General features: G+C 51.4%; 1 protein-coding gene across 2 annotated transcripts in view; it reads left to right on the top strand.

Moving 5' to 3' along the window:
* The window catches only part of LOC106866148 (31 kDa ribonucleoprotein, chloroplastic-like), a 32,481-nt gene extending 27,412 nt beyond the window's left edge, over positions 1-5,069 (top strand). The window contains exons 4-6 of one of the 2 annotated variants that reach the window (XM_014898902.2): positions 3,927-4,028; positions 4,465-4,725; positions 4,808-5,069. In XM_014898902.2, coding sequence (XP_014754388.1) covers positions 3,927-4,028; positions 4,465-4,725; positions 4,808-4,870 — 426 coding nt within the window. In that variant the 3' untranslated portion in view covers positions 4,871-5,069. Of the gene's footprint in view, positions 1-3,926; positions 4,042-4,464; positions 4,726-4,807 lie in introns of those variants that run through there. The other variant, XM_024458487.1, reaches the window with a different exon arrangement.
* Positions 5,070-13,089: the final 8,020 nt, after the last annotated feature.

The following is a 13,089-nucleotide window of genomic DNA, read 5'->3' as shown; positions in this document are numbered from 1 at the left end:
GTGCACCATGACACGCGCGGCGATGATAGCCTCCGCTGGGGTTTGGGCGGAAGGCTGCCGGTTCACGGAGCGGCTGCCCTCTGCCCTGTCCCCCGGCGCCCTCAGGTGAGTAGGGCGCGACTCGGTCGGTGTCACGCGCGATGCGTTGTGCTCTTGGAGCAACTGCCGCTGCGCGTCGTCGGCCCGTGAGAGGACCCGCTGACCGGCGCGTGCGGCATTGTGGCCGCTCGCACGACTGGCTCCAGTGCCGGGAGCCGCTGGCCCCCTCAGCCGGTTATCCGCCGGCGGCCGAGGGGGTGGTGGGGGGGGCAGCTGCGACTGCGGCTGCTACAACCGGGCAGGCTCAGGGTCCTCCTGATCCTGCGACGCGCGCTGCACGTCGTGCAACCGCGTGTGCGCTGCCGGGGCGCCACGCGGATCGATCCGAGAGTCACCAGCCCGCTTGGGGGGCATGATGACTGGTTCTGTCGTCGGAGAAGACGAGGCCGATGCAGCTATAGACGAAGGTGCCGGTGGTCACGGGGGAGCTCTCCTCACGCGCCCCCTACCTGGCACGCCAGATGTCATAGCCCGGGGCTTAGACACCGGGGGTGAGTGGCACCCCCTTTAGGTTCGGTAGAGGGCGTCAGGGATCGCTCCGGCGATCGCCGGCAAGGCCAATGTCTAGCGTGAGAGAACACAAGATCATTTTACCCAGGTTCGGGCCACCCTGAGGTGTAAAACCCTACGCCCTGCTTCTGTGTTTTTATTAGCCGATGAACAAGGGTTTACAGGTTGCCGGGGGAGTCCCCGGGTACTCTCTCCTTTCTTGCTAAGGACTATTGCTATTTCTGGCTAAGACTAGTCAGGGACCGAACCCTTTGACCGTTGGTGATGCTCCTCCTTTTATACTCAAGGGGATACCACAGGTGCCTTGGCGCATGGATGACAAGTGGCGAGCAAAGAGCTCGGGCAGCTTGCCCTCGCTGTGCTGGCTTGCTGCATGGTGAGTAGCCCTGCAGTTAGGGCGCTACGTGCCTAAAATTCACAGCGGGCCAGTCACTGTGGGCTGACTGGACGGGGAATCCCCTTTCTGTCGGAGCATTAAATGCTTGCTTGTGCTTCACTCCTTACCCTGACGGGCCCTGAGCACAGGGGGTCCGATGGGCGGCCACATGGCGTCGATGCTCTGTCCGTTTGGTACCATCCCCGTAGCAAGTGCCCACGCCCGGGAACACCCTCCCCGGCAAGTGACCTTCCCGGGGGGCGCCCAAACGGGAATTCTCCCGTTGCCTTCCAGGGCAACCCCCACAGCCAGCTAGCCCTGCCGGGCTGGTGGCTTGCTGGGCAGCCCGTGCGGTGCTGCCCGGGGCGCTATACTTGTGGGGAGCGGGTGAGGCGACCCACGCATCATGCAACGGTGGTACCCCGGGTGCCACTGGTGCGACATGATCCTGTCGGCTTCAGAGGAGTTCTTGACGTAGAAGAAGGTTTTGAGCCACTTTTTACAAGACTCAAGACCTTGAATCCGGGGAAAAACCGAACCCCGGCGAGGTATGACGGTGGCGGCGCCGCACTGGGTCATCGGCTTAGCGGCGCCGGGATTTTCTTTGTCGAGTAAAACTTGGGGCCAGAACATGAAGTATTTGGCCCACAAGTCGACGGAAGGCCAGAGATCGAGATAGGCCTCGCAGCAAGTGACGAATGACGAGAGTGTGAGGATGGCCTTCGCCGGAAGATGGTGTGGCTGAAGGCCGAAAAAGTCTAAGAAGTTCCTAAGTAAGTTGCTGGCCGGGAAAGCAAAGCCGCGTTCGAAATGAGCAAGGAATACAACATGCTCACCAGGCTCTGGTGTCGGCACGGTCTCGTCACCAGGAATCCGGCACTCCACGTCCTCCGGAATCCGCCAAGAGCGGCGGAGCCACGCAATGTCCGTTGGGGAGACGTCGGAGCCCTCCCAGCTGGCTCGCTCCGAGCCCGTCCTCTCTTCAACCTGCTGAGCAGCAGGGTCGACGGCGGCGGGGTTGTGGGAAGAAGAAGCCATGGATTTGGGAGTAGATCTAGGGTTTGCTTTTTTGGTGAGAACGTGCTGGTGCGAGGCTTGAGCGAGCAAGGAAGAGCGGCGGAGAGCCAAGCGAGCGCGCGTGAGCTGGCAGTGGCGAGCTTGGTGGCTGAGAGCTAGGAATCGCAGCGGCGGAAGAACCTGGAGCTAGCTGCAGTGGCGGAATGCGCAAGGTGCGAAGAGGCAGAGGAGAGCAAGGAAGACGAGGAGTGCGAAGGGTTTTTTACCCTCGCCCTCCCCCTCTACTTATACCCGTGGCACACTAATGGGGCGCGGATCCCCCGCGCCCACGATCCCTGTGGCCAACGGGAAGAATGCGCACGATTTTGGGGCCATTAACCCCATTAAAGCGCACGCGCTCGGTTACCGCGCGGCGTGGCGCCGAGAATCCCGCAGGATCCGGGAAGATAAGTGTCTGCGTGGGAACCGAAATTCCCCTCTTAATGGCCCTGTTGGCTTTACTACCCGATGGGACGACGCGCTTGCCTCACAAAGCGCACCGGCAGTAACTCGGGTCTTATCCTCCCGTTATTTTAGAAAACCGCAGAATACAAGCAACAGGTGGCATCAATGTCGGCAGAAGTAAGTTTTCTACTATTGGTCATGGAGGAGAAAAGAGTCTCGGCCAAGGGCTGAATAAGCGCGCCGACCCAATATGTCGGAATAACTTGGTCTCGACTAAGAGAACTCGGGGTCATCTCGGCATCTTTTCCGGCTAGGCCCTTGTAAGCTTCGATGGTTTGTCTATGGGAAACTGTCGTGGCCTGACATTCTTCCCTGCCGGACCGCAACAGCTTCGGGGACTAGTGTCGAGGGGATGACCCCGGGTAGGGTCATGACGACATGCTCTAGCTGAGATGATGAGGGCAAAGCCGGCATGGTCGAGTATGCCGGCATCGTAAAGCCGAACTAACGCTAGCCGGCATACCGGGTGTATGCCGGCGTGACTATCTTATCTTATGAGTTTGCAGGATAAGGACAAACCCCTTGATCTCGGCCAGCGCCGAGATCCCTCAACGGTCTTATCCTGACCACGCGGCGCAAAATAAAGCAGCGCTATCATTACCACGGGAAAAACAGTCGCCGGTTACGTAGTGGTGCCAGGCGACTGCACAAAAGAAGCACCGAAAGAGAATGTTTGACAGGAGCCAGCAGAGGTCAGCGGTACTTGTGGCAGGATGCCAGGGAAAGTAAAGTTGTCTTTTCCCCTGCGGTGTCACCCGGAGGGAACCAAGCCGCGTGTCCAGCGGGGTCCAAGGAAGATGACGTTAGTACTCGGCCCGCATGTCAGCGTGACATGGGCGGCCTATAAATCGGGCACTACATCTCCCTGGAGAGAGGACGAGCACTTAGGCATTTAAGGTTTTCCCCTTCTTTTTCTTCTTCCTCAAGAATACAGCTCAAGGAACGCCATTGTAGAGCTTGCTTATCTCGGCTAATACAACAAAGCAGGAGTAGGAGTCTTACCTCGGCAAGAGGGCTCCGAACCTGGATAATCTGTGTGTTCTTGTATGTTTGTGCGTGTTTCCCTTCACGTCCTCCCTCTTCTGGGTCCTCCTTCGTCCATCGGCCCCAAGTTAAGCCATCCCATGACATCTGCCATGACACCACCATGACAGTGTCAACCATTGTTTGTGTTGTGTGGGGAGGCTGTCGATCACAAGCTCTTACGGATTTGTGCCTTGGGTGTGCAGTTATAGCTTCGTAGTAAACTGTTGAAGACTGCATGTGTTGTTTTTTCGCCTTCTATATCGCTGTGCTATTCATGAGCTATGTGATTTTTTGTTCCATCAGTATTGCTGGCAGGCAATTAGACAATACGGTTATCGGGATATGTTTGGGTCTTCTGTTTGTCCTAAACTACAGTTTCTGCTTTGCGGTGCAGATCCTTTACGACAGGGAAACAGGCCAGAGCCGTGGATATGGGTATGTCACCATGAGTACTGTTGAAGAGGCTGAGATGGCTGTGAATACATTCCATCGCAGAGTGAGTATATTTGGTAAATCATAACTTGATGCGGCTAGTTTCCTTAAGTCGAAGGGACCTGTTCTCCAATCTTAGCTGCATTTCGTTTGCTCGTAGTTTTGCACGTGATTTATATGCTTACATTGTAAGCATGGAATATCTGCCCCCAGTTTGCATCTGCATAATTTTACTGAAATAGGTTCCTGTGATAATGTGCTTTGATATTGGTTTCACATTCTTAAATCCTTTTGGATGTACATGACAGTGCCCATAGTATCTGATTTGAGGAACACCTTAATCTGAAGCCAACCTAATCATCCTCTTCATTCTTTTGTGCTGGCTGCGTTTATGAGCTTATTCATTCAGATACTATTTACATATAAGAGCGTTTGATCGTCGATCTAATTCCTAGCTAGAGAATGCAGCACATTTCCTGATTGACATTTGATCTGGGCAGGAGCTGTATGGCAAGCTTATGACTGTGGAAATGCGATCTCCCCATCAACATAGGTCTCCTGTTAGGATCTTCGTGGGCAATCTGCCCTGTGAAGTGGATGGCTCTATGCTGAACCTGCTGTTCAGCGAGCATGGCCAAGTGGTTGACACTAAAGTTGCCTACGGCTATGTAAAAGGAGTTTGGCGCTCTCGGAGATTCGGTTTCGTCACAATGGCGACGAGAGAGGAATCGGACGACGCGATTTGTTACCTCCATCGACGGGTTAGTAGTGTAGATAGTTTGGTTTTCCTCTCCACTTGTATGACAGATTTGGGCTTTATGTTTTGGGCTTTGAGCTGTGCAGATTTGGAAGGGATGTAAGCTGCGAGTGGAGGTTGCAAAAGGAGTGCCACGGCGAGGCTCTTAAGAGCGGGGGACTCACCGGTTCAGATTTGATTTAATTAGTCCCTCCTTAAGCGAGGCTCTTAATGTAGCTTTCTTGCCTGCCATGCTTCTCTAGCTAGATGATGTGCTAAAAAATTCATGCCACGTCAAACTTCTTTAACTTTGATCGATTGTCGATGTATAAGATGATTGTGGAGATTGATCAAATGAAGTACGAATTATTAGCTTTGTCATCAAGTACATTTAGTAGCCCATGTATTTTTTGCTACTCCGTACCATCTTGGATATTGTCATATTGGTGACACGCCAAATACACATTAGCTTGTGGTTGTGGAGTGCATATTTTTTGCTACCTATCATTTCATAACGTCCTTGTGTAAACAAAACGCAGAACTCAGAGATCTCCATTTGCCTGCCCTCCGTTTGCGGCCGCCCGTGCTGGCCTCGGCGGCAGTCCGACTTGCTGCCGGTGGAGATCCACCTCGTGAACTCGGCATTGCTCGTGAGGCCGGCGCTGTTGACGAAGACCGGCACGAGCAGCCCGCTGTGCTTCGCGCCCTTTGCCCCCGCCTTCTTCTTGTGCACGTCCAAACTCTGTGACGGAAGATTTATTTCTTCTTGCACATAGCCCGCACAGTACTACCCCTCGAACTGTGAAATTCGGATTTCAAATTTCAAATTATGGTAAAAAATACTCATATTAATTCAAATTTCAAAAAGAATGGAGCGAGGGAACTGCCCTGAAAACAAACGGTCCTCTCGCTGGGTCCGTGGGTCCTGCATCTCGCGAAATCAGCAGAACGGATTACTGCGCTGCATTTCTGTAGTATGTGTTATGGCTATCATGTGCTGATTTCATCAGACATGGTGTGTTGGCAGTTGGCTTTGGAATCGAATGCCAAATGTGGTTTTGACTTTAGAAAGCATACATTAATTTAATATTATGCATTGCGACAGAACATGCTCCATAACAATTCAGATAATGTATGGACGTGATTAAAGATGCATCATTGGGTCATCCAAGAAATATGCAACATTTGACTTGAACCATTGAAATCAGGGGAATGCTGTAGTACGTGTTTGGTTCCATGTGTACCTGTTGAGCTCTTTTGTACTCCCTCCGTCCCATAATAAGTGACGAAATATTACATGTATCTAGACGTTTTTTTTGGTATAGATACATTCATATTTGAGCAAATTTGAGTCACTTGATATGAAACGGTGGGAGTAGAAGTTATGATGCAATATTTGACTTGAATCATTGAAATCAGGGGAATGTTGAAGTGCGTGTTTGGTTCCATGTGTACCTCTTGAGCTCTTTTGTAGGAGTTATACTATTTACATTTACACTGGACGCGTTTCTGCAGATAGCATGCAAGGACTTCCCTCACTCGCGCCATTTATGTTCTCAAATGTCCTTCAACACTACTTCCCATGTGAAACATTGTAGCATGGTAAGTAACAAGCATTTTGACTCCAATGACGCTGAACAGCAGAGCAAGACAGTAGAGCTTATTTAATAGGATTTCGTTGTTGTTTTTCAAATGCAGTGCTACTGTTTTGTCTGTGATGCTCCAGCTCATGCAAGTATTGGGGTAATGGTCTCACGATTGATGATCATTGTCATGCTACGGACAAGGAAATAAAGTGGAAAACACTGAGGCAAGAATTCAAGAGCAAAAGTCTGCCAGCATCTCATCCAGAGAAGTACCAGAATGCTGTGTACCCAACAATGTCACCTAGACAGCAGCAATATGAAGAAGAAGAGTACGCATATGAGTATGAGGAATATGAAGAAGAGGAGTACGCATATGAGTATGAGGAGGAATATGAAGAAGAGTACGCATATGAGGAAGAGGAATATTACGAATCAGATGAGGCCACGCTGTATGTCGGGAACCTACCCTATGACATTGACGACTGGTACCTTGCTCAGCTCTTTGAGCACGCTGGAATCGTTGAGTTCTCAGAGGTGAACCTTTTTAGCTCTTCACTGTCCTTATCATGTCATCACATGTAATAGTGCCTCAAATCTCTGATTCCTTATTAGTTTATTATACACAACTAAAATTGGCCATGGAACCACTTGGTAGCAATATACAGGCAGTTCTGGTCTTCCCCTATTGTTGCTGTAATTAGCTGCGGTGATGTCTTCTTTTGAGGTCGATAGGGTGGAGCTGCTAGGATCTAATTGGAAGCTTTGTGAGCTTATTGTGTGATATGTTTAGATTTCAGTTGGTAGATCAATGAGCTTGCTTTAACCGGTGTTTTGTTGTGCGGAGAGGCTGCTGATTACAAGCACTTACTGGATTTATGTCTTGCCCCTTGGATTGGTCATTATTACTATATTTTTTTAGGTGTGCAATTGTAGCTTCTTAATAAACTGTGAAATGATTTAAATATTTTTCTTATGAAGACTGGATCTGTTGTTTCTTCATCTTTTAGGCTATTCATGTGCTATGTGATTTGTTGCATACTTTCATGAGTATTGGTGGGAGACAGTTAGACGTTACAGTTAGTGGTATATGTTTGTTTCTTCTCTTTGTCTTAAACTACAGTTTTTTAGATGATCAGGGAGCAAACAACCCCCCGGTTCCTAAACTACAATTTCTACTTCGCGGTGCAGATCCTTTACGACAGCGAAACAGGTCAGAGCCGTGGATCTGGGTATGTCATTATGAATACTGTTGAAGAGGCTGAGCTGCCTGTGAAGATGTTCCATCGCATGGTGAGTATACTTGGTAAATGATAACTTGATGCGGCTAGTTTGCTTAAGTTAAGACATCTGTTCTCGACTTCTCGTACCTTGGCAGTTTTTCGTTTGCTCATAGTTTCGCGGTGATTTATATGCTTCCATTGTATGTATGTGTGCATGGAATGTCCGCCCCCAGTTTGCATTTGCATACCTTAACTGAAATAGGTTCCTGTGATAATGTGATGCGATATTGGTTTCACATTCTTAATCCTTTTGGATGTACATGGCACTGCCCTTAGTTTCTGAAGGAACACCTTAATCTGAATCCAACTTATTCATCCGCGTTCCATCATCTGCCTCTTCATTCTTTTGTGAGTAAATTTCACACAACCATATTTTTTGGGGCTAGGGGTTCATCGGGCCACAGTTATCACTAATTGTCTCACAGAGTCACACTTTTTGGGGCACGTCGTCTAAAAAAACCCAAATCACCCAGATTAGGCCATTTGATGGATTTCCCAACAGATAGGTCCCACCTTGTTAGGTGCCACGTCGATGGCGGCGGACGAGGGGAGGCCGGCGGACGCGGGGAGGGCAGCGGATGCAGGGATGCCGGCGGACACGGGGAGGCACAAGTGCGGACCTCGTCTGCGGCGTCAATGGCCGCAATCGATTTTCAATCGGGGGAGCGAGCTAGGGTTCATGGCAGAGTCGAGAGTGGGGAATAGAATAGAGCGATGGTTGGGAGGGGATTCGGGTAGACGGCTCGGGTTAACAGGTCTGTGAGCGGACGTGGAAACAATGGGTCGGGTCGTCTGACGTGGCACCTGACAAGGTGGGACCTGCCTGTCGGCAAATCCATCAAATGGCCTAATCTGGGTGATTTGGGTTTTTTGAGACGACATGCCCCAAAAAGTGTGGTTCTGTGAGACAATTAGTGATAACTGTGACCCGATGAAACCATAGCCCCAAAAAGTGTGGTTCTGTGAAATTTACTTTTCTTTTGTGCTAACTTTGTTTATGAGCTTATTCATTCAGATACTCTTTACACGAGAGTGTTTGATCCTCGATCTAATTCCTAGCTGGAGAATGCAGCACATTTCCTTATTGACATTTGATCTGGACAGGAGCTGTATGGCAGGCTTGTGACTGTGGAAAAGGCATTTGCTCCTGGAGCTAGAGTTGCCCGGGCAGAAGAAATGCCGTCTCCCCGTCATCATCAATATCCTTCATTTAGGATCTACGTGGGCAATCTGCCCTGGGAAGTGGACGACTCTATGCTGAAGCTGCTTTCAGCGAGTATGGCAAAGTAGTTGACGCTAAAGTTGTGTACGGCTACGTAAAAGGAGCTTCGTGTGTCGAAGTATAAGTGGATTGCCTAGTCTCTTACATCAGATCGGTCTTTCGGTTGCGTTGGCTAGCGCATGAAGCTCTTCATGTTATCAGAGCCAATTAAATTGCAGCGCACTTTCGATCCACGTCTAGGCCTGCGGGAGCCACACGTGAGGGGAGTGTTGAAGTATAAGTGGGTTGCCTAGCCTTTTTTATCAGATCGGTCTTTTGGTTGCGTTGGCTAGCGCATGAAGCTCTTCATTCGGAGATTCGGTTTCGTCACCATGGCTGCGAGGGAAGAATCAGAGACCGCGATTTGGTACCTCCATCGACAGGTTAGTGCACGTATAATTTGGTTTTCCTTGCCATCTGTATGCCAGATAAGCAGATCTAGATTTACTGAGGTTGATGCTAATTTTGGCGCACGTTTTTTACCTGTCCTGATTTTGTGTTTTGGCTTTTGGTTGTACAGGTTTGGAAGGGACGTGAACTGCGAGTGGCAGTTGCAAACGACGTGGCACGGCGAGGCTCTTAAGAGCGGGGAGGGAATCACTGGTTTAGATTAGATTTTGTTAGTCCCTCCATTATTTTTCTTGCCATGCTTCTGTAGATGAAGTGCTAAAATCATCTTTCTTCCCATGCTTCTCTAGCTAAGATGATGTGCTAAAATCATCTTCTCTAGCTAGATGATGTGCTAAAATTCATGCCGCGTCAAAACTTCTTCAAGTTTGATCGACTGTCGATGTACAAGATGATTAATTGTTGAGATTGATCAGATGAAGTACTAATCATTAGCTTGGTCATTAAGTACATTTATAATAGCCATGTAATCCTATTGGTTCCTAGGATCCTTGTGTAACAAACAAACAAAAAGACAGAAGTCAAGACATCTCGAGTTCCCTCCTGCCCTCCGTTTGTTGCTGCCGGCGGTACTGGCTTCTGGGCGGCAGTCCTGGACACGACGAAATGCAGGACACCGTCCCGCCTGAACGCCCATACCTGGATCTCGTCGTCCTTCCCCACCCCACTCTCACCGATGAATCTCCGGAACTCTCCCCGGAACTTGAGCACCGTGTTGCCATTGGAGACCCACCTGGTGAGCTCGGCGTCGATCCGGAAGCCGGCTCTGTTGACGAGGACTGGCACCAGCAGCCCGGCCTGCTTCTCCCCCTTGGCGGCTGGCTGCGGGTGCGGGTGCGGTTTCAGGCGCGCCCAGGGCTCGTGCAGGCCGGCGGCGCGGCGCTCGTCGTCGGAGAGCAGCGGCGCGAGGCGGCGTGTGACGTCGTCGCGGGGCAGCAGGAGGCGGCTCTGCTGTGACTCGAGGTCCGAGGTCCGGATGAGCTTCCGTGTGATGTAGTGCAGCGGGAGATCGGCGGGAAGGCCCAGCGATGGGCGTATCCATGCCGGCTCCGGAGACGGCACCCGCGGCCCCGGCAGCGGCGGCAGCGGCAACGGCGGCGCCGCCATGACGTAGGGCAGCGATGGCGCCGCGGCTCGCAGGGGGACGGCGTCGATGGGCTCCTCGGCGGTACTCGTCACCGAGGTAGCCGCAGCGGTGTTGAGGGTTTTGGGTTGGGCGGCGGCCATTGGTAGCGTTGCTGTTACTCCTGCTGCTGCTGAAGGCGTCTCTCTTCCGGTCCCGTGGCCATCGGCGACACTCTGTGCGCTCGAATTGGATTCTGCGCTGCCGTGGCTGCTGACGATGATCGTCAGCGAGTGCGCCGTCATCCGGGAGATGCTGCTGCTGCTGCTGCTGCTGCTAGTGCTACTGTTGGTGGCCGGCGGCACCGGCATCGTTCTGGGTCCGGCGGCTGTTTCTTGATGAACAGAACCGCCGGATGAAGATCGCTTGCGCTTCTTGGGTGAGAGCTGAACATGACTGGTACTACTGTTCGCGGGGGAGGACGCGTGTGGCGCCACCACCGCCGGCGCCGGGGCGGCCACGTGTGCCGCTACTGCTGCGGCGGCGGCTTCGTCCTTGTCGTTGGCGTACTGGCCGGGCGTGAGCGAGAGAGACAGCCAGCCAGCTGGCGCTACGATCCCGGCCAGCGACACCGCCGGTGGCGGCGTCCGCTGCTCCATCTGAATCTGATCGAGTTCGTCGATCGATCGTCGACCTTCGGAAAACATCCTATCGATTAACTCTGTCAATGCCACGCTCGCCGGTGATAGCCGCTTAAAAAATATATATCCTGGGACGTGAGATCGATGCTGTCCTCCTGACGGAATGGACTCGGAATCGGAGTTCTTCTTCTTCTTGTTTTTGCAAGGGCGGATCGGAGTTCTTATTGACGATCCGTGACCTTGTTCGTTTCCGTTTCAGTTCTTTTTTTTTGGACATGTATAATTTTTTAAAATGCATGCACATTTATTTGCTTGTCTTAATAAGTGAACATGAACATTTCTACATTTCGTTTTTAAGTAAATTGTTTTAAATTTAATTTTTTATTTCGCTAATTATTTTTGCCTTTCAGTAATTAATTTTCAATCTTTCTTATTAAGCCATAATTGCATGAGCATTTTTTTGCCGGGAACACGAGAACATTTATTTCAAACGGCATTTTGTATCACTATACTCTCTGGCATAATCATCCCATCCTCAAAGCTTAACACCCAAGTTGGGCTTGTTAGACGAGCTGTAGAGTCCAGGTGCATTACTTGTTGATAAACATGTATAACAGAATTAGGTATGATAATTATCCGAGTTGTTGTGGACATATCATAACCAACCTTGTATCTATCCTGTAAGCCTACGAGCTATATATATAGATTGAGCCGGCATCCTGTTGATGTACGGAATCCTCAAACACATCCCTCGCGTTTTAATATGGTATCAGAGCCTCACTTCTGAAAATCCAACACGATGACATCTCCCAGCACTGCCGCTGCCACCGCCCAATCTCAGCTCTCGGGCACTCTCGGAGCCAAGACCGGCGGCTCTGTTTCCATCGGTTCGATGGCCACAGGACCCATCTCCGTCCCGTCCATCGCACAACTCGTCACCGTCAAGCTCTCCCGCGACACACATCTGCTGTGGAAGGCGCAGATCGTTCCGATCTTACGCGGCCACCAACTCCTCGGGTACGTCGACGGCGAAATCGAGACTCCACCGAAGCACGTCCCGGCGTCCACCGCTGACGATGCTCCATCGGTCGTAAACCCGGCATACACTGCCCGTTACACACAGGATCAACTCATCCTGTCTGCCATCCTCTCCACGCTCTCCCCGGAAGTGCTCTCCCGTGTGCTCGGTCTGACTTCATCGGGCACAGTATGGGCAGCACTGGAGCGGATGTTCGCGTCCCAGTCGCGGACGCGGGTTGCCCAGATTCGGCGACAATTGGCCAAGCTGCAGAAGAAGGATCTCAGCATGGCGGACTACTTCGCACGAGCCAAGGCGCTCGGCGATCAACTTGCTGCCGCCGGCCGGCCACAAAGCGATGAGGAGATGATCGTCTTCATCCTCACCGGCCTCGATAGCAGCTACGACGCCTTCGTCACCTCCATCAACCTGCAAGTCGACGACATGACACTCGACGAATTCTACTCCCATCTACTCGATCATGAATCGTTCCGTGAGGCCAGCGACGCCAACTACCAGATCACGGCCAACATGGCGGGACGAGGCAGCAGTGGAGGAAACCGCGGCCAGGGCCGTGGAGCTGATGGACGTGGCAACAAAGGCAAACAACAGCAGTCCTCGGGAAACCGAGGGCAGAACCAGGGGAACGCAGGCGGCGGACCCTCTGGCGGTGGCGGCAACCGGAAGAACAACGCACCACGCGTGCAATGTCAGCTGTGTGGCAAGTATGGCCACGTAGCCTTCAAGTGCTACCAGCGCTTCGACCACAACTTCCAGCCCGAGGATCAACGCTTCATCAACAACGTCTCCTCTGGACATCAGCAAGGGTTCGATGGCGCCTGGTACACTGACTCCGGCGCCACTGACCACATCACCGGTGACCTCGACAAGCTGCATGTTCAGGAGCAATATGGTGGACGTGATCAGGTGCACACGGCAAGTGGAGCTGGTATGGCTATTACTCACGTTGGTCAATCCTATATTCATACTCCACATAAGCCTCTTCTTCTCCAAGATGTTTTACATGTTCCACACACACACAAGAATTTACTTTCAGTTCATCGACTCACCAGAGATAACAATGTTTTTATCGAATTTCATCCTTATTACTTTCTCATAAAGGAGCGGGGTT

The sequence above is a fragment of the Brachypodium distachyon genome, chromosome 2 (assembly GCF_000005505.3).
Source record: "Brachypodium distachyon strain Bd21 chromosome 2, Brachypodium_distachyon_v3.0, whole genome shotgun sequence".
NCBI lineage: Eukaryota > Viridiplantae > Streptophyta > Magnoliopsida > Poales > Poaceae > Brachypodium > Brachypodium distachyon.
This window is presented reverse-complemented; position numbering and strand designations above follow the sequence as displayed.